General features: G+C 36.3%; 1 protein-coding gene across 1 annotated transcript; it reads right to left on the bottom strand.

The window, feature by feature from the left end:
• Positions 1 to 19,992: 19,992 nt before the first annotated feature.
• Positions 19,993 to 20,778, bottom strand: LOC118843188 (claudin-6-like). Its single transcript, XM_036750672.1, has one exon. The coding sequence runs from the start codon at positions 20,715 to 20,717 to the stop codon at positions 20,049 to 20,051; it is 669 nt and encodes a 222-aa protein (XP_036606567.1). The 5' UTR covers positions 20,718 to 20,778; the 3' UTR covers positions 19,993 to 20,048.
• Between the last annotated feature and the right edge of the window lie 1,048 nt (positions 20,779 to 21,826).

Genomic DNA, 21,826 nt, shown 5'->3' on the forward strand with positions numbered 1-21,826 from the left:
GGTAGTGTCAGTGCCAGAGGAGAGAAAACATCTGAGAGTTGTTACAAAGATAAAATCAACATGTCTTGGCTACTGCCAACACATGGGCTATGGGGGGCAGGAAGAGGATGAGAAACATTGATGAATCAAGAATGGATGCAAAACATTATGTGCAAAGCACTGTACTAAGTACAGAGTTTCTACTCTCAAGGAGCTCACTTTTAAGAGGGAGACAATACATATAGAAAGTTTCAGCTGCAAGTCAGATGGAAAAATCCTATTGTCCAAAGGGCGCGAGAGCAAAGTTGGTCATAAAGCATCTTCTTTTATGTCACTTCCACTAATAAAATCACATTAGTTTCTAATGTTAAACTATTTGTAAGTGCCAAGCACTTTGGTGGCAAGAACTTTCTTTTCTGGATCTTTCATAGATATGGCTGTAGTGTCTGCATTTATCTGTGATACATACATTGATGCTCGATGTATGCATGTGTATGTAATGAAAGCTATCATCTACATGTAGCATAGAAGTGTCATTGTGCGACTCAAAGAGAGGCAGAGTAGACATCTCTAGCTTTTCCTCCTCTTATCCTTCTCCAAGGGAGACTTTAATTTCTGACAGGAAGGGCAAGCAGAGGCTGCCTCTCTATTCTCTTTGGAAAGAGGGATACTGGGCTAAAATTATATTTATCTGCTCTCTAAAATGTTATTAATTTAGAGGACATAATTGCAAGGTTCTATGTAAACTCCTGGTCGGTATTTCTTCATGGGGAAAGGAAGATATAGTTTCCTTCTTGCATCTGATGATAGGTCACTTTCTGTGCCCATGTCTGGATCATAAAGTCTATATACAGCTGGTGCATGGTCTCTTTTCTTTAGCTTTTGCCTTTTTTGTCAGTGTCCATCAGTTCTTTCGACCTGCTCATTAGGAAGTTCAACTAACTCTCCTCTGGGCAGTAAGTCTGATACGGGCCCTCTATCCTTTGGGGCTATTTTGTAAAAGCAAATTTCCTAGTCTCTCAATAACTTGGCACTGGTTAGTTTTCCATTGGTTGGTTAACTTTCGAGTCCTATAATTGTCAAGGTTTTTCAACAGTATTCTGTCTCATCACTGAAGGTCTTGACACTGTATTCTAACATTACAATATCTTTTGTTCCTATCATAGATGAGAGATGTCTTGAATATGACATCATCTTCCACATCTGAGGTACCATAACAGAAGTCAATAGGCAGGCATGGTTCTCACCTAAGCATTAACAAGTATGATGTAAAGCTAGTAGCATACATAATTCCTGGTAGAACTGAATACATATATGTTTCTTGCCTTCTTTGTGGAATAGTAAAAAGGAGAAAAGAGATGCCTGAATACAAAGCAGTTTAATGGTCAAATATTATTCTGCTCTGCTTTGCTGATGTTATTTAATTCTCCTAAGGAGTCTGAATACTAACATCATTCATTTGAGATATCATTTTACTTCTGGGCATCTTTTGGGTCAGTGATTTTTAGCAAATATTATAATTCTGTCTCTAATACTTTATTTTAATTAACTCTTTAGAGGAAAAGGGAAAAATCTGCATAATTACATAAAAACATGCTGTGGTACACAAGCAAAAACGTAGATGCTAAGTTTTAAATTTCGCAAATTCATTTGTAATGCACAAGGAGGGTTATAGCTTGAAAACTGGCAAAAGTTAGGCAAATTAAGATCATCCAAAGATGGGAAATGAGATGTGAGAAAACAGCCAATATATTATTTTTCACCTTTGAAAGTGGAGACTTTATTATATACTTTTTTTTAAATTAAGATTTTTTATTTTTAGTTTACAACACTCAGTTCCACATGATCCTGAGTTCCAGATTTTCTTCCCCCTGCCCCAAGACAGCATGGAATCAAATATATCTTCTATAAAGAACTTCGCATTGAACTCATTTACACAATAGTCAAGTTGTAAAGAAGAATTATGACCAATGGAATGAATCATGAGAAAGAAGAAACAAAAACAAAAACAAAAGAGAAAAAAAACTGAAGAAAAAAAAGGAGAGCAGTTTGACTCAATCTGCATTCAGTGTTCATTGTTCTTTCTCTGGATGTAGATAGTTCTCTCCCTCATGAGTCCTTTGGAGTTATCTTTGAACCCTGTATTGCTGAGAAGATCAGGGTCTATCAAGGTTAGTCATCAAAGAATCCATATATCTGTGGTTGCGTATAATGTTCTCTTAGTTCTGCTCTGCTCACTCTGCATTATATCGTGTAGGTTTTTCTAGGTTACTATGAAATCCGTATCATCCCCATTTCTTCTAGCACAATAGTATTCCAATACATTCATATACCACAACTTGTTCAGCTGTTCCCCAATTAATGGGCATCCCCTTGATTTCCAATTCTTTGCCACCACGAAAAGAGCTGCTATAAATATTTTGAACATATGGGTCTCTTTCCCACTTTTTGATCTCTTTGGGATGCAACCTTAGAAGGGGGTTGGGTCAAAGGGCATGCACATTTTTAGAACCCTTTGGGCATAGTTCCAAATTGCTCTCCAGAATGGTTGGATCAGTTCACAACTCCACCAGCAATGTAACAGTGTTCTAATTTTACCACATCCTCTCCAGCATTTACGATTTTCCTGATTTGTCATTTTAGCCAACCTGATAGGAGAGATATGGTACCTAAGAGTTGTTTTGATTTGCATTTCTCTAATCAGTAGTGATTTTGAGCATTTTTTCATATGCCTATAGATAGCTTTAATTTCTTCCTCTGAAAACTGCTTGTTCTTATCCTTTGACCATTTCTCAATTGGGGAATGACTTGTATTCCTATATATTTGGCTCAGTTTCCTGTATATTTTAGAGATGAGGCCTTTATCAGAGACACTAGTTATAAAGATTTTCTCCCAATGTTCTGCTTCCCTCCTAATCTTTGTTGCATTGACTTTTTTATACAAAACTTTTCAATTTAACATAATCAAAATTATCAATTTTACATTTTGTAATGCTTTCTATCTCTTGTTGTGTCATGAATTCCTTGCTTTCCCATAAATCTGATAGGTAAACTCAATATTTTCTTTATGCTGTCTCGTAAAATAGCAATTTTCAAGCATCGTTTTTTTCTCATAGAAAGAAATTACCCATGATTCAAAAGCAGAGATGTCTGCCAATGTGTGTGGTATAGGGATACAACCAGCTCCATCTACTATCTTAATCCTTTAAAAGAATCAACCAAAAATCTAGGAGGAAGGCTTATCAAAAGTGAATTACTGGAAATAAAAAGAGAGATGAACAATTTCTGTACCTGGTACTTAAATTATGAAACAATAGACAGATTGCAGTTTCAGTTTCAAAAGTGATTTTTGGAATTGTCCTAGTTACAGGGTTTATAGAAATAGTCCATGTAGTTCCTAAAAAAAATCTTAATTTCTTTTTAAAAATATCAATAATTTTGGGGGGCAGATCTAAGAGGGTAGAAAAAGTCACTGACTCTCTTCAGCTCTCCCTAAGTCCCTCTTAACACCTTTAAATACTACCCTAAAACAGTTCTGGAGCAGAACCCACAAAATGATAGAGTGAAATAATTTTCCCATCCAAAACAACTTAGAATAGGGGTGGGGAACCTGCAGGTTCAAGGCCATATGTGGCCATCTAGGTCCTCAATATGGCCCTTTGATTGAGTCCAAACTTCACAGAACAAATCCCCTTAATAAAAGGAGTTTCTAAAAAGGGATTTCTAAAAAAAGTGAGGGATCCTAAGGATTTGTTCTGTAAAACATAGTTTTGCAAACCTATGTAAAACTAGTTCTTAAAATAAAACATATTTTTGTAAAACAAATAGGATTTTTTTTCTGTAAAACATAGTCAAATGACAAAGTCATATCCAAATCATAGTTAGTAGTCAAAAGGCTATACCCAAGGACCTGAAAGGCCACATGTGGCCTTGAGGCCACAGGTTCCCCACTGCTCTCTCAGAAGGTCAGGAGGAAATGTCTCTTGCACTGGGGCAAAAGTGAAGTACAATCCAGTGCAGGCCTAGCTAGTGCAGACCAGGCCTCAGAAAACCAACAGCAGACCTTGGAAATCACTGAATCAGCAGTAGCATTGGTTGCTTAAGGAACTCTCAGCCCACAGATGGTAATAGGGGTCAAACAGTCAGAAGGAGATTACAGGGGACCCTTTGAGGACCCTGGGGTGATGGTTGCTTTGTCCAAACTATGGTATGGGTCACAGTCCTAGCTTATAGTTCCATGGTGAGGAAGAGTAGTAGCACACCAGAGCTTGCAGCTAGCTACAGTGGAGCAGGGAACTCCTACATTTCCAGGGTGAAAAAGAGTGTTTGTGGTGATTCACAGACTAGATCACAGAGCAGGAGAATAGCAAACACATCTCTGCTTAGATCATACTACCTTGGAAGAACTGAAAACTTACAGGACCCTAGAAGTATCTCTGGAAACAGTGGCATAAAACCCCTGAAGCTTGGGACAGTGCACCCTCCACCCAGGACGCAGAGCCTCACTTTAGCAAAGAATTGGAAGCCAAGAAATAAGCTGTAAAAATGAGCAAACACCAGAAAAAAATTCTGACTATAGAAAGTTACCATGGTTACAAGGAAGACCAAAAACACTCATGCAGAAGAAAAAATAGAGTCAAAACTCCTACATTCAAAGTCTCCAAGAAAAATATGAATTGGTCTCAGGCCATGGTAGAGCTCAAGAAGGATTTTGAAAATCAAGTAAGAGAGGTAGAGGAAAAATTGGAAAAAGAAATTAGAGTAATGCAAAAAAAAAATGACACAAAAAGTCAACAACTTGGTAAAGTAGGCACAAAGAATACTGAAAAAAATAACACTAAAAAAAACTAGAATAGGCCAAATGGTAAAAGAGATACAAAAAGGCAGTTAGGAGAAGAATGCCTTGAAAAACAAAATTGGCCAAATGGAAAAGGAAGCACAAAAGCTCACCTAAAGAAATTAATTCCTTAATAATTAGAAGTGAGCAAGTGGCAGCTAATGACTCTATAAAACATCAAGAAACAATTAAACAAAACCAAAAGAATAAAAAAATAGAATAAAATGAATATGTCATTAGAATAACAACTGGCCTGGAAAATAGAACCAGGAGAAACAATTTAAAAATTATTGAATTCCTGGAAAGCCTTGATAAAAAAGAGCCTAGACATTGTCTTTCAAAAAATTATCATGAAAAACTGCATTGATATTCTAGAACCAGAGGGTAAATTAGAAATCAAAAGAATCCAACAATAACCTCCTGAAAGAGATTTCAAAATGAAAACTCCCAGGAATATTATAGCCAAATTCCAGAGTTCCCAGGTCAAGGAGAAACTATTGCAGGCAGCCAGAAAGAAATAATTTAAGTACATGGAGTCAGGATAATATGAGATTTATCAGGGCAAAGGAGCTAGGAGTACAACCAAGAATCACCTACCCAGCAAAACTGAGTACAGTCCTTCAAGGGAAAAATGGGTATTCAATGAATAGAGGCCTTTCAAGCATTCATGATGAAAAGACCAGAGCTAAATAGAAAATTTGGCTTTCAAATACAAGATGCAAGAGAAGCATAAAAAGGTAAACAGGAAAGGGAAATCGTAAGTGACTTAGTAATTTTAAGCTGTTTACATTTTTATATGAGAAGATGATATTTGTAACTCATAAGACCTTTCTCAACATTAAGGCAGTTAGAAAGAGAATATATAGACAGAGGGCACAGGCATGAGTTCAGTATGATGGGATGATACCTAAAAAAAATAAAATTAAAGGATGAGAAAGAGGAGTGCATTGGGAGAAAGGGGAAGAGAGAGGCAGAATGGGTTAAATTATCTCATATGAAAGAGGCAAGAAAGAGCTCTTAGATGTGGTAGAAAGTGCTTGCACCTTAGTCTCATTAGAATTGACTCAAAGAGGGAATAACACACACACAGTAATTTGGATATCTATCTTACCCTACAGGAAAGTAGGAGAAGAAGGAGATAAGAGAAGGTGGGGGGTACTCATAGAAAGGAAGGTGGATTGGGGAAGGCTGTAGTCAGAAGCAAAACAGTTTTGAAGAGGAACACAATGAAAGGAGAGAGAGAATAGAATAAACAGGGGGGAACAGGTTGGAGGGAAATATAGTTAGCAGCCATAACTATGAAATAATTTTCAAAGCAAGTTTCTCCAATAAAGGCCTTAGCTCTTAAGTATCTAGTGACATGATATTTAACTCTCATAAAAATAAAAATCATTTCCCAATTGATACACGATCGAAAGATATGCACAGTTTTCAGATGAAGTAATCAAAGCTATTTATAGCCATATGAATAAATGCTCTAAATCATTATTGATTGGAGAAATGCAAATTAAAACAATTTTGAGGTATTGCCTCCCGTCTATTAGATTGGCTAATAGAACAGAAAAGGAAAATAAAAAATGTTGGAGGCAATATGGGAAAGTTGAGACACTAATGTACTATTGGTGGAGTTGTGAACTGATTCAACCATTATGTAGAATGATTTGGAAGTATGCCCAAAGGTTATAAAATTATGCATACCCTTTGACTTAGCAATGTTACTACTAGGTCTATATCCCAAAACATAATAAAAAAATAAACAAAAAGGAAAAGAACTTATGTGTACAGAAATATTTATAATAGTTCTTTTCTGGTAACAAAGAATAGGAAATTGAGGGGATTGCCATCAATTGGGGAATAGCTGAACAAATTGTGGTATATGATTGTGATGGAATACTAATGTGCTAGCAGAAATGAGGAACTAGCTGCTCTCAGAAAAACCTGGAGAGACTTACATGAACTGATACAAAGTGAAATGAGTAAAACCAAGAGAACATTGTACACAGTAACAGCAATATTGTAAGGTGATCAACTGTGAATGGCTTTGCTATTCTGAGCAATATAATGATCCAGGACAACTCTGAAGAATAAAAAAAGGTTATCCAACTCCAGAGGAAAAAAAAAAACTAATGGAGTCTGAATAGAGAGTGACATGTACTTTTTAAACTTTATTTTTCTTGTGTTTTTATTTTAGTTTATGTTTTCTTTTACAACATGACTAAAATGGAAATATGTTTTACATGTTTGTGCATGAATAACCTATAGCAAATTGCTTGTCTTCTCCATAAGGGGGAGGTAGAGGGAAGGAGTAAATTGGAACTCAGTTTTAAATATGAATCTTGAAAATTGTTTTTACATCTAATTGTGGGAAAGTTAAACATTTAGTTGTGGGGAAGTTAAAATATAAAGAAGGCTCTGCTGCCCAAGGCAAAAGTTTAGCAATAATAAAAAACCTACCACTTTTTTCTTTCATCTTATAAGACATTCTATGGATTTGCTGTATTTCTTTAACCCATGACTACATATTGCTCTAGCTGATTTCCTGAAAGTTGCATTTGACATAAAAAGTTTTCCTCCTTTTCCTTATCCCCTTCATGTAGTATGATATTAGGAAAACCACATATACAACCTTAGCTTTTATCCTGTGCAACCCCATGTAATTCAAATTAGATAAATTAGATAATTATTGTAAGAGGGACTATTTCCACCTATTTGGAAATCTAAATGTAAAATAATGATATTTCACATCAGTCCTCCAAGAAAAAATGTCACGGTAGCTTTATTTTCCTTATAGACAGAATGTTTTTATCCATATGCCAATGTCAGTATGTAAACATAAAGTACAAAATAAAGGATCAGTAGCAGAAACCTTCAGGTATGCAATGATAGGAAAAATGCAAACACGTTTCCTTGGAAGCAAGCTTAAAACAAAAAATTCAGAGATGACTAAAAAGCCAATAAGACCCTAAGATTACTTCAGGTAAGTACTTAGTAACCATTTCCCCTTCAGTTTTCTCTATTGCCTTTTCCTTGTGTGTTTTTGGAGGGGTTATAGGAGATGGAATGGAAAATAGAATGGAATGGAAAACATACCACAGGATATTATAAATTGGGCTTCCTGATGTTTATTATTAGGATAATGACTATGTAAAAATAGTAGTGTGATAACACAATTAGTTGTTATGTTAATTTTGTGACTGTCTTGGGGTAGGGAACAAAAATATTTAGTTATCTCCGTATTTTTTGATACAACAATGGAGGGCGAGTCTTCTGAGTTAAAAAACAATAGTTAGAAGGCCCAGCCTAATTTTATCTGATATTATTTAAGCAAAATAATTTCTTTCATTAATATTAAGGCGGAAAAGATTCTAAAAGAATTGGAAAATGGGTTGAAATGAGATCACTTTGAATGTAGAGAAGTTTGGATTGGCAGGGAGAATTTCTTTATTCTCCTTCAAGGTAAAGGAGATGGTGGTAGAAGACATGGGGATGAAGTAAGGTGAGAAGATAAGATGGAGCTCTTGACATTTGGCCTCAATTTTTTTCAGCAAAATATTTGCAAGTTCTTAGGTAAGTGGGTGGGGAGTTACGGGAAATTTGAGGAAGGATGAGAAGATTTGGAAATACGGTTATAATGAATGGGTTAAAGGGAAGGAGAAAATAATTGCCTTGAGGCAGTGAAGATTTAGGTGAGGTTATATAACAAAAATTTTAGGAGACCCAGATACCACTATTTTGTGATTTTCCCCAGTGTTATTCATTAGACTATGGGTAGGATCTAAGGCAGTGTGTAGTGTATGTTGGGAGTGGTTCATGGCTAAAGATTCTCAAGACAAGATTGTTGCTACAATGAGAAGACAAGTAAAGTGTTGAGTTGACCTGGTTCTCTAAGTAAGTAGTCAAGATGGGGAAGAAAGGAGAGCATAAGTAGTGCAGATGAAGATCTGGGAAAGAACTGAAGAGTCATAGGATTTGAGGTATAAGGTGTGAATGAAGAATTTTAATTTGTATTTCCAAGCAGGATGACTCATGGTGGAAAAGTCAGAGAAATCCCAACATAGTTCAACCAGGTGAAAAATGAGATGTGTGAGCTAAGACTCTTCAAATGGAATTCATGGCCCCATCCTCCAAATCAGAGAGGCAGAGATAATGATAAGATGTATTACCGAGGCTTATGAGATCTTACTGGATGATGAGGTTACCCCAATAATGAGACTCTGTAACAACAATGTGTGTCACAACCATGCAACTCAAACCTATGAGAACTAGGCTTTCCTTTGACGTAGCAGGTCATCAAAGACTCCTGATTTAATCAAAGAAACAATGGCCAGACTCATCAAAGGTACTTGATTATTGAAGTGCTCCAAAAGAGAAAATAGTAAAAAAAAGTCCCACCTTAATTACCAATATAGTCTCCTTTGGCATGGTGGAAAAGTCAGTCAGAGAAGTCCCAAATTCAAGGATTAATCAATTAATTTGAGGATTAAATTGTAAAAATTTGAGAGACTAGTTTTTCTAGACTGAAAATGGCTATTTTTTGCTTTATTTTTTTTCTGTAGTTTGATTATTTTGAAAGATTATTCTCAATTATTTACCTTCTCACAGATCTATCTTTAAAAACTGGAAAGAAGGTGTCATATATTGCCACAGTTTTGCCTTGAGATTTAAAATAAAAGCTGCTGATACTATATGGATCTCACTCATAGAAGCTGGGAGATGGGCTTGGAGACAGAGAACCATACTTAAGATATGCATTTATTTATTTCTCATAGGAACGTAAGTAAAGTTAGTACAGTGTTTTTAGGAAACTTTATACTCCATAATCTCTTTCGATGATAGGGATTGTCTTCAAAGCACAGGCCAATCTGGGGTGAGGAGAGGAAGAGCAGAGAGGAATGTATATGAACAACCAACTGAAAGATAAGAAATTGGTTGCGACCCCTCCCACACATAATAGCCTATTATGGTCTCATCTCCAACAAAACACCTTCTGTCTTTGTCCCCTGACACTCTCCTACTCTGCCCCTGTCTTTGTACTGTGTGAGCTCTCAACCTCTCCCCATATCTGAGTCAGGCATTGGTCCTTCACAGTAGATATAATCCAAATAACATGGAAAAGTGAGAAGAGACTATTTTCCCTTAAGAATCCCACTATCTCTAAGAGTCAATGATGAAATAAAGACACTAATTCAGGGTCTGTGTGTTTATAAAGAGAAAAAAATTAAAAGGAATATCTAAAGAATAAAATGAGGAGAAAAGAAAAACTTACTCTTTCTTGTAATTCGCATATCATAAGGGAAAAATACACAGAAAGGAAATGAGGAAAGGAGAGTCAGGACATCATAAACCTTAGAGACTGGGTGAGGTGAATGAACATGTCATGAGCTATACCCTTACTTGAATTCAGCAAGAGTAGGTTGGGAGGTTAGGGAGTATGATGGAAAACAGAATAAAATACACAGGGAAATAGGCTGGAACAAAAAGAAGGATGGAAGTTTAAGAGAGTTGAATTAGAAAGGGAATAATGATAAATAAGACAAACTTCAACTGATGATGCTTGATTAAGAAAATAGGTAGATGGTAAAGGGAAAGACAAGAGAGAAGATTTAGTTCTCTGGGTCTAATTTGGAAGGAGAGAGAAAATTGGAATCAGATCATTCCAATTTCAGTTAAATAGTCATGATTTGACTCCTTCCTTTACTGACCTTTCTTTTTTCTTTTAAATAAGAGAGTATGCACCATCTTATACCATATATCAAAATAAGGTCAAAATGAGTACATGACTTATATATAAATGGTGATAAGTAAATTAGGAAAGCATGAAAAATGTGTGTCAGATCTCTGGAGAAGGGAAGTGTTTATGATTAAACAAGAGTTGATTACTTGAAATTAAAAAGTTTTTGCAGAACCAAAACTAATGCAGCCAAAATTAGAAGGAAAACAAATCCAGGGGGAGAAGCAAACTCCTTTTATAAAGGCCTTATCTCTTAAACATTTAGGAAACAGGGCAAATTTTATAAAAAAAAATTAGCCATTTGCAAACTGACAAATGGATGTGGGATATAAACAAGCAGTTTTCAGAAGAAGAAATCAAAGCAATCAATAGTTACATGAAAAAATGCTCTAAATCAACATTGGTTAGAGAAAGGCAAATTAAAGCAACTCTGAGGTGCTACCATACACCTATCAGATTGGCTGACATGGCACAAAAATAAAATGACACATATTAGACGGCCTGTGGAAAACTTGGGACACTAATTCATTTTTGGTATCGGTAAATTAATACAACTGTTTTAGAGAATAATTTGGAACTACATCCAAAGTGTTATAAAACTGTCCATGTTACCCCACTATACTACTACTAGGTCTATATCTTAAAGAGAATAAAGAAAAGGGGAAAATACCTATTTGTACAAAAATATTTATAGCAGCTCTTTTTGTAATGGCAAAGAATTGAAAATTGAGGAGTTATGCATCAATTGAAGAATATCTGAAATTATGGTATATGGTTGTGATGGAATACCGTTGTGTTACAAGAAATGACAAGTAGGCCAGTTTCAGAAAAACCTAGCAAAACTTATATGAAATCTTGCAAAGTGAAGTAAGTAGAACCAGGAGAACACTGTACACAGTAACAACAAAATTGTAAGTATGACCAATTGTGAAAGACTTAGCTTCTCTAATCTAGACAATGATTCAAGACAATGGATAAGAGAACTGAAAAATTCTGAATGCAGACTGAAGCATACTTTAAATATTTTCTTTATTTTTCTTGGTGTTTTTTGGTCTGTTTTCTTTTGCAATATGGCTAATATGGAAATATGTTTTGCATGATTTCACATGTATAATCAATATTAAATTGCTTGCCTTTTCAAGGAGGGAGGAGGGGTAAAATGGAGGGAGAGAATTTAGAACTCAAAATTTTAAAAAATAAATGTTAATTTTGCTAATTTGAAAATTTTATCAAAGCATTTAAAAACTAAATAAAGATATATGGAATCAAAAGAAGAAACATTTTAATGGAAGATGGTGGAGGAAAAAACAAACGATAATCAAAACTGTAAATATGGATTTGTTGAACTCACTCATAAAACTCGTATCTCATCCATCCTGCCTTCTATCCTGATGTTGCCCCACTTCCAACCACATGCAAGTGATTTCCAGAAATCATTCTCAGTTTCTATAGAAGAAAATCCACTAAAATTTGTACCTCCCATCCTGGATCAGATCTGTCTTGCTTGGTGAATGAGTGCAAACTTTAACCATCTTGCTACACTGCCAAAGGTACCCATTTCCTTATTTCACGCTGACGTACTACACATAACTTCCCACCATTCTCTCTTTGTTTTCTGTAATACCATCATTATTTCTGGAAGGGACATGCCAATCACCTGCTCAGTGGATTAACTTGCAATCGTCATCATTCCTCAGACCAAAACTTTCTTCCCTGGTTGCTCTTCCCCAATATGTATGTGTTGTTTCTCCCTATATCACAGGGACTGTTTCCCTTTTTTATTTGTATTAAAATGAATGGCACATAGTAATAACCAATGCTTTTCATTCATTAATTTCATAAAATGGATTTTATTTACTGCAAAATAGATTAGAAAGTACCCTCTCTCCCAATTGGTTGTTTCTAAGAAACATACTGAAAACATCATGCTTTATAGACTTAAAATGAGAGGTTGACATAGAATCTATTAATAATCAACAGTAACAATCATGATGTCAAACAAGGCAAAGGAAAAAATGGAGATTATTAAATAGTGAAACTGCATTATACTTAGACACTATAAATAATGGAAACAACCATATCTAATAGTTGTATATTATCTCATTTGATCTATTATCTATCATCTCTCTATACCAAATGATGAGGTATCAAACCACAGAGAATAGATATTAAAAGAATAAGCACTGTCAAATTCAATGTATCTCTTTCAGAGCTAGACAAACACAACAGAAAAAATTAAGAATCTAAAAAGAATAATAGAAAAAGTTAGATGACAGAACTTTAATGAATCTGAATTGAAATGGAAAAGAACATGCATATTTTTCAACTCTGTTGGGACCATTTACAGATTTTTATCATATTCTGAATCACAAAAATTCCTAAGTAACTACAGACAAGGAAGAAATATTAACCATCCTTATACTACAATGCAATAAAAACTATGACAAATAAGGGAAATTGGAAGACATTTAAACATCAGTGGGAACTAAATAATGTAATCACAAAGAATGAATCAGAAGAAAAATACCTATGAGCTTATCTGCCAAAACAGATACAAGAACTACAGGAACATAAATATAAAACACTTTTTTAATACAAATAAAGTCACATTTAAATAATTGAAGTAATATTTATTGTTCATGGGTAGCTAAAGCCAATATGAAACAAAGATGATAATTTTACTTAATGCATTTATTTAATGCCTCCCCAAATAATTACTAAAGTATTATCTTATTGAGTTAGAAAAAAATGATAAAGTTAGTTTGGAAGAACAAAAGGTTGGGAATTTAAAAAAGCATGGAAAAAGATTTACAAGGAGATTCATCAGTATTAGACCTTAAATTATATTATAAGGCAGGAGCATTATTGAATTATAAAATGGATAATTTCTATTATTTTAAATTAAATATTTTTTATTTAAACAAACAAAACCAATGTAGCCAAGACTAGAAGGAATGCAGAAAACTTAGAAAAAAAAAACTTTCATAGACAATCTCTCAGATAGGATGTGATTTTGTTTGAGTACTGCTATGGTGTAGGAAATGATGAGCTTGTTGATTGAGAAAAAACATGGAAAGATTTGGACATATGAAGGAGGATGTTATCTGCCTTCAACAAAAGAGACAAGTGGAAATATGCATAGTACAGCCTTACATATATGTGTATCAATATATAATGTGTATCTATGTTTATGTTTGTGTGTGTGTGTCCAAGTTTAATTGTAACCTTCTTTGGAGGTGGGGTGGGAGTGAAGGAGGGAAAAATGAAGTAAAAAATACACAACAGAGGACAGAAAAAACCAAGAAGGAAGCAAAGAAAAACTGGGTAGCTTTGAAAGCAATGTGTAGTATTTATTATACAGATTTTCTTGAAATGGAAATTCATTTTTTTTGTTTTTTTCTCTTGCCATTTTGTATTTTAGTTTAAAATCAATTAAAAATTACAAAAACCTTTTAAAAAGAAAGAATCAGACAAAAATAAACAGATTATAGGAAATTATAAAAAAAAAGAACATCTTTCTTTTTTTTTTTGCTTTTTCAGGGGGGAAGGCAGGGCAATTGGAGTTAAGTGACTTGCCCAAGGCCACACAGCTAGTAAACGTGTCAAGCGTCTGAGGCCAGATTTTGAACTCAGGTCCTCCTGACTCCAGGGCCCGTGCTCAGAACATTTTTCTAAGTAAGAAATCCAAGCTGCCAATAGTCATATGAAAAAAAAGTTATCCAAATCGCTGATAATTAGAGAAATAATGATTGAAGCAATTCTAATATTCCACCTCACACCCATCAGATTGGGAAAATAGACAGAAGTAGAAAAAGAAGACAAAGGAGGAGGAGGATTTTAAGATAGCTTTGATGTCTAGCACTTGGGGGAACTTTCCATCAAAGGGGAAAACATAAGAATATGAACTACAAGGGAATATAAGGGGAAAAAAGACTAAAACAACCAATGATTTCAGGAGAAAGAAAATTCATTTAAAAATCTAGAACATAAGGAAAAATCAGCAGGAAAAGTATTGAAACAGAAAAGAAGATGACTATCAAGGTAATGAAGCAAAACAAATATCTGTAAATCAATATTCCAATCCAAAGGAACTTAAATTAACATTTTATGAAAAAGAAGGCCCTATGGATTCCTGAGAAAGTGCTTAATAATAGCAGGATATCCATATTGATTCCAGAGAAAAATCAAAATCTTGAAAGCAGTTGGAGTGTGGCCTGAATAGCAGAAGCAATTGGCAGAATGGGGGATGGGGGACTTCAATCCATGTTGGTCAATCTGTTCAAAGAACAAAAAGAGAGAAAAAACTCTGACAATGAGGACAACCTGGGAAAAGAGCAGAAAAAAGCAAAAATGCTAAAAAGAACTCCATAGAAGCAAATCATGTTCATCTAAAAGTCAGGAAGTGTAGAGACAAATTAAGTAACATGAGACTCCAAAAGATCGATGACAAATCAAAAAAAGTTAACACATTGATTCAAGAAATAATTCAAGGAAATAGCTTCTATACCCATAAAACAAAGCACAAATTGAAAGAATCCACAGATTTCCTCCAGAAAAAAAGGAAAAAAAATCCCTTTGCTTCAAACTCCAAGACACATAGTGGTTACTTTTAATTATTCCAGTGACAAATAATAAGTTTTTTTCTAGCCAGAGACAAGTAAAAAGGTCTCAAAATATAAAGGAAAGGACCTTTGAATATCCCGAGACTGTTCTGTAGTCACTAAAAATCCAAGGAAAGGATTGGAATTAAATAGTCTGAAAAACAAAGAGGTGAACAAGATGAAACTGAAAATAACAAACTCTACAAACCTGAGACTAATGAGGAATTTGAAAAGATAGATGTTCAATAAAGGAAGCATTTGAAATATTCCTACAAAAAAACTCATGAGAAAATTATTTGATTTACAGAAACCCACAAAAACAGAACCTAAGGCATGATATCATGCATACACACATACACACACATTTAACATATATATGTATGAATGTATATGCATACGAATATGTATATGTATATGTGTGTGTACACACCATAAACACCAAGGTAAGCACAGTAACAAAATAAGTTGCCTTATCTTTTGAAACTATTGTAAGAGGCAAAAAACTAAAAAAAAAAAAAAAAAAAAAAAAGGAAATAAAAAAGAAAACAACCATGGGATTTAAAAGGGAAGGAAGTTTGAAAACAGTGGGACTACTAAGAGATTTATTTCTAGAGTACAAAAAAGATTAAAATTCAAGGTAGAATTTAAATAGAATTGATGGTGGAAGACCTTCTCAAAATCTCCTTAAAGATCCATCATTTTATTTTATAGGACTAAACTGCAGAATGCAAGGGAGAGGGGAAGTAGAAGACAGAGGCAAATATAATCTCTCAGAAAGAGAAGCTATGGTAAAATGGAGAATCAACAAAGGGAGGGATTGAATTGGAAAAAGAAAGAGATTTTGATTCAGTGAAGGGAAGGAATTGAACTAAAAATATTATGATAGTAGGAGACATATTCTGTAATGGGAGATGGGGATCTTAATGTGCCTAATCTTCAGGGATTTGGTGCTCAGAGAGACCACTTCCTCTGAGAGGATATGGTACCTTGGTGGACAAGATGATGCCTTAGGAGAATGAATTCCTGAGAATTCATCATCCAGAAATGTGGGAGGGCCTGGATGCAGATTGGAAATTCCAATGTAGATTGGAAAGGAATTAATGAAGAGAACAAGGTAAATAAATCTGCTTTGGAAAAAAAAAGGACAAAGTTTTAAAAACTAGCAAATAAAAGAAGTTGAAATGGAGGAGATAAAGGGGAATTTTAATTAACTATTTAACTGTGAGAAAAAAGATTTTAAAAATATATGTTAAGTGTAATTCCAAAACTAAGAAAAAGGATAACAAATAGGAAAAGAATGGAGGTGGAACTTTAGAGGGAAAGGAAGAGAGCCTTGGAGTAGCTTAAACAAAAATCACTGAAGGGGCAAAGTTCTGTCCTAAAAGAAGAAGGGGAACAAAAAAATCAGAAAAATGCAATACTATAGACTCAAATGAAGGAAAGTATGTAACTAACTCTTATAATTTAAATGAATAGATTAAACAATCTAATAAAATGAGAGAATGAGCAGTCATATAGGAAAATAAACTCCACCATCTGACACCTATGAGAAACACATCAAAAAGCATAGATATAACAAAAATGAGAAGCCAAAAATTACTGTGTAGCACAAAAATAAATCAGGATGAGGGGAGGCTTTGGGAGGAAAACTAATGAATTCAGTTCTGAACGTTTTGAATTTAAGATGCATACAGGACATTTAGTTTCATATGGTCAGAAGTTGTTGATAAGAAAAAGCACAGCAGAGAGAGTAGGGATGGATAAATATATTTGGGAGTCATCAACATAGAAAGTATATTTGAATCCATGGAAAATGATGGTATCACTCAGTGAAATAGTATGGAAGGAGAAGAGAAGAGAGTACAAGGCAGAGCCCTATGTTATATACAGGGTTAGTTGGTGTTATGTTAATGAAGATCTAGCAAAAATTAGTAAGAAAGAAATAAGTAGGAGGAAAACCAGATGGGGGTAGTGCCACAAAAACCTAGAGAGAATCAATTATCAAGAAGAGAGTGATTAAGGGTCAATGGCTACAAAGAGGCCAATAAAAATGAGTCCGAGTAAAAGTCATTAGATTTGACCTTAGATTATTAAGAACTTTGGAGAGAGCACTTTGAGTTGAATGATAAAGCCATGCTCTAGAGAAATAAAATGAGGATGATAGCAAAAGAAATGGAGGCTCCCATTGGAGACAGTGTTCTCAAGGAATTTAGCCCCAAAAGGGAGGAGAGAGACAGAACAATAGCTAACATGAATGGACAATTATTTGAGGATGGAGGAAAATGGCCATGATTGTAGCTAGTAGGGAAACAGCCAGGAGACAAAGAAAGAATGAAGATATGTGATAGATTGTGGAGAATAGATGGGGTAATCTGCTGAAAAAGAGAAATAGAATTGGATCACTTATATATATGTACATATCTATATCTATATCTATATATCGTGAGAGAGAGAGAGAGAGAGAGAGAGAGAGAGAGAGAGAGAGAGAGAGAGAGAAGTTAAACTTGAGGAGAAGGGTTGAAAAGTAAATTTTTTTCCTATTTATTTTATTATTTATTTAATATTTTAGCTTTCAACATTGATTTCCACAAAATTTTGAGTTATGAATTTTCTCCCCATCTCTACCCTCCCCCCACTCCAAGATAGCATATATTCTGATTTCCCATTCCCCAGTCAGCCCTCTCTTCTGTCATCCCACTCCTCCCCTTACCCCCTTCCTCCTTACTTTCTTGTAGGGCAGCATAGATTTCTATATCCCCTTGCCTGTGTATCTTATTTCCCCGTTGCATGCAAAACAACTTTTTCTTTTGATCATCTGATTTTAAAACTTTGAGTTCCAAATTCTCTCCCCTCTTCCCTTCCCACCCACCCTCCCTAAGAAGGCAAGCAATTCAGCATAGGCCACACAGGTATCATTATGTAAAACACTTCCAAAATACTCGTGTTGTGAAACTATATTTCCCTCCATCCTGTCCTGTCCCATTTTATTCAGTTTTGTCTCTTGACTCTGTCCTTTTTTGAAAGTGTTTGCTTTTGATTACCTCTTCTCTTTATCTGCCCTCCCTTCTATCATCACCCCTTTTTGATCCCCTTCCCCCTACTTTCCTGTGGGGTAAGATGCACAATTGAGTATGTATGTTATTCCCTCCTCAAGTCAAAACTGCTGACAACAGTATTCACTCATTCCCCCTCACCTGCCCCCTCTTCCCTTCCAATGGACTGCTTTTACTTGGCACTTTTATGTGAGATAATTTACCCCATTTTATCTCTCCTTTTCTCCCTCTCTCAATATATTCTTCTCTCATCCCTTAATTTGATTTTATTTTTTTAGATATCATCCCTTCATATTCAACTCACCCTGTGCCCTCTGTCTATATGTATGTATATATATATGTATATATATATATACATATATATATGTATGTATGTATGTATGTATATTCCCTTCAACTACCCTAATACTGAGAAAGGTCTCATGAATTACACACATCATTTTTCCATGTAAGAAGGTAAACAAAACATTTCAACTTTAGTAAGTCCCTTATGATTTCTCTTTTTTGTTTCTCTTGATTCTTTTTTGCTTCTCTTGATTCTTGTGTTTGAAAGTCAAATTTTCTATTCAGCTCTGGTCTTTTCACTGAGAAAGCTTGAAAGTCCTCTATTTTATTGAAAATCCATATTTTGCCCTGGAGCATTATACTCAGTTTTGCTTGGTAGGTGATTCTTGGTTTTAATCCTAGCTCCTTTGACCTCTGGAATATCATATTCCAAGCCCTTTAGTTCCTTAATGTAGAAGCTACTAGATCTTGTGTTATCCTGATTGTGTTTCCACAATACTCAAATTGTTTCTTTTTGGCTACTTACAGTATTTTCTCCTTGAACTGGGAACACTGGAAGTTTGGTACAATATTCCTAGGAGTTTTATTTTTGGGATCTTTTTCAAGAGGTGATTGGTGGATTCTTTCAATTTCTATTTTATCCTCTGGCTGTAGAATATCAGTGCAGTTTTCCTTGATAATTTCTTGAAAGATGATATCTAAGCTCTTTTTTGATCATGGCTTTTAGGTAGTACAATAATTTTTAAATTATCTCTCCTGGATCTATTCTCCAGGTCAGTGGTTTTTTTCAATGAGATATTTCACTTTATCTTCCATTTTTTCATTCCTTTGGTTCTGTTTTATAATATCTTGATTTCTCATAAAGTCACTAGCTTCCACTTGTTCCAGTCTAATTTTTTTTTAGCAAGGCACATTTTATTCTCTAAAAACTCCAACTATGGAAACTCCACAAAAAGAGACAGGGAAGGAAGGCAGGAGCATGGTGGGAGGGTGGGAGAGATGCTTGCTGGATTCTGGATTAGAAAGAGGATGTTAACAGCAGGATGCAAGAGCCAGCAGGAAAATCACTTTCTGCCTTCTGGGAGTCCAGGAGAATCATAGTAGCTATCACAGTTCCCATGGAAACCAAGAAAGGCTAGTGGAATCTTGGTGCTCCTGTTTTCCTGGAAGTTGGGGATGGCAAGGACAGAGCACACTGAAGAACTTTGCACTTGACAGGGTTAGAATTCAGTCCCACAACCAAAGAGTGTTCAGGCATTTCCAGAGAAATAGTGTAGATCTTTGCAGTATCCAAGAAAAGATGCTGGAGCTCTTGGGCAGGATCTCTGTGGCTCCTTATCCAAGGACGTCTGGAAGACTTTGCATCAGTAGCAGCAGTAAAGACTAGGAAGGGATGTGGAGTCATCTTCTTGGCTCAGTCATCTAAGGGGTTAAAAAAAAAAACTAAAACTCTCAAGACTGACAGGGGTCACCTGTAACTTCATCTTGAGAGGGAAGGAGGGGAAAGAGGACCTCCCTTACCTTAGGGAGTCATTTGTTACCTCCCTCCCCCCTTTCCGGATTCACACATAATTCTTGGTCGGGTATTCAGAAGGACCTCGGGAGCCCCCTGGGGGAGGGGCAGAAGCAGAGTATCGGGCCACATAATGGCTGGTGCCCCTTGAGCTGCTGGAGGGGCAAGTACAGCACAGTAAGGACCCACCTAGTATAAAAAGGCTTGCAGATGCCCAGCCAAAGTAGAGGCTATGCCCCAACTCCCTTTTCTGAGCATCAGCAACCAGGGGGTTGTAGAAATTCTTGATGATCACATGGGCAGTCCAGCTCACAGGGATCAGGACTAGGATGGCTGAGATGAGGAAAATGACCCCTGAAGTCAGTGCTAGCCGGGCTTTTGGTTCCTCATCTTCTATACAAGTGGTACACTTGGCCCCAGCCAGGTAGACCAGCAGGCCGACCAGGGCCAGAAGCAGAGCAACAACCATGAGGGCTCTGGAGGCTTGGACATCGTGAGGCAGAGCCAGCATGGAATCATGAACCTTGCATTGCATCTGGCCAGTGCTCTGGACCACACAAGCCATCCAGAGGCCTTCCCACACCACCTGGGCCACTACGATGTTATTGCCAATGAAGGCCGTGACTTTCCACATGGGCATGGCACAGGACACTAGGCCTGATATCCAGCCCAGTACTGAAAGGATGATGCCCAGGATCTGGAGGCCAGCAGAAGCCATGGCTGGAGGCTTAGAGAAGACCTGCCTAGGAAAAGAACGGGTGCAGCCAGAGAACAGGGTAGAGTATCTCCAGTCTAATTTTTAAGGTAGTATTTTCTTCAGTGGTCTTTTGTACCTCCTTTTCCATTTGGCTAATTCTGCCTTTCAAGGCATTCTTCTCCTCATCGACTTTTTGGAGCTCCTTTGTCATTTGGGTTAGTCTATTTTTTAAGTTGTTATTTTCTTCAGTATTTTTGGGGTGTCCTTTAGCAATTCATTGACTTGTTTTTCATGGTTTTCTTTCATATCTCTCATTTCTCTTCCCAATTTTTTTCTCTGCTTCTCTTACTTGATTTTCCAAATGCTTCTTGAGCTCTTCCATGGCCTGAGACCAATTAATATTTTTCTTGGAGGCTTTTGATGTGTGTTCTTTGACTTTGTTGACTTCTTCTGGCTGTATGTTTTGATATTTGTCACCAAAAAAAAGATTCTAGAGTCTGTGTCTGAGTCTGAGACTGCATCCTTTCATGCTGCCTGGCCATGTTCCCAGACAACTACTTGACCTTTGAGCTTTTTGTCAGGGTATGACTGCTTGTAGAGAGTGCTTTGTCCCAAGCTTTAGTGGCTGCACTGCTGTTTTCAGAGCTACTTCTACTCCATTGTCATTGCAAGCTCTGCCACAACAGTGCTTCTCCTCCTCCAAGAACTCCAACCAGGATCATGACCCAGATCCAAGCAGGGCAAAGTAAGCCCTAGACTCCCACTCTGGTCTGCCACTTGATTCCTCCCACTGTGTGATCCAGGGACTCTGGAAGCAGCTGACACTGGATTTCTGCAAGCAACTGCAGGAGGTTTCTGCTGCTGCTGTCACCACCCTGAACCACCTCTGCCACCCCCAGGGCTGGGACCAGACTGCTTTCTAACCTGATACAGCAGTTTTCCTACTAACCTGCTCCATGTTCTTTGGCATTTGTGGGTTGAGAAGTCTGATAACTGCCACAGCTCAATGATTCATGACCCTACGTAAGTCCTGCTCCTGGCCGACTCCCTCTCTGGTCTGTCCTGGTGCAGCCCATGCTGGGCTGTGCTCTGCTTCCTGCACCACGCAATAGACCCTTCCCAGAGACCAT

Source organism: Trichosurus vulpecula, chromosome 3 (genome assembly GCF_011100635.1).
Source record: "Trichosurus vulpecula isolate mTriVul1 chromosome 3, mTriVul1.pri, whole genome shotgun sequence".
Lineage (NCBI taxonomy): Eukaryota > Metazoa > Chordata > Mammalia > Diprotodontia > Phalangeridae > Trichosurus > Trichosurus vulpecula.

Coding starts and splice junctions, on each gene's coding strand:
- LOC118843188 (XM_036750672.1), bottom strand. CDS start 20,717: ATGGCTTCTGCTGGCCTCCAGATCCTGGGCATCATCCTTTCAGTACTG.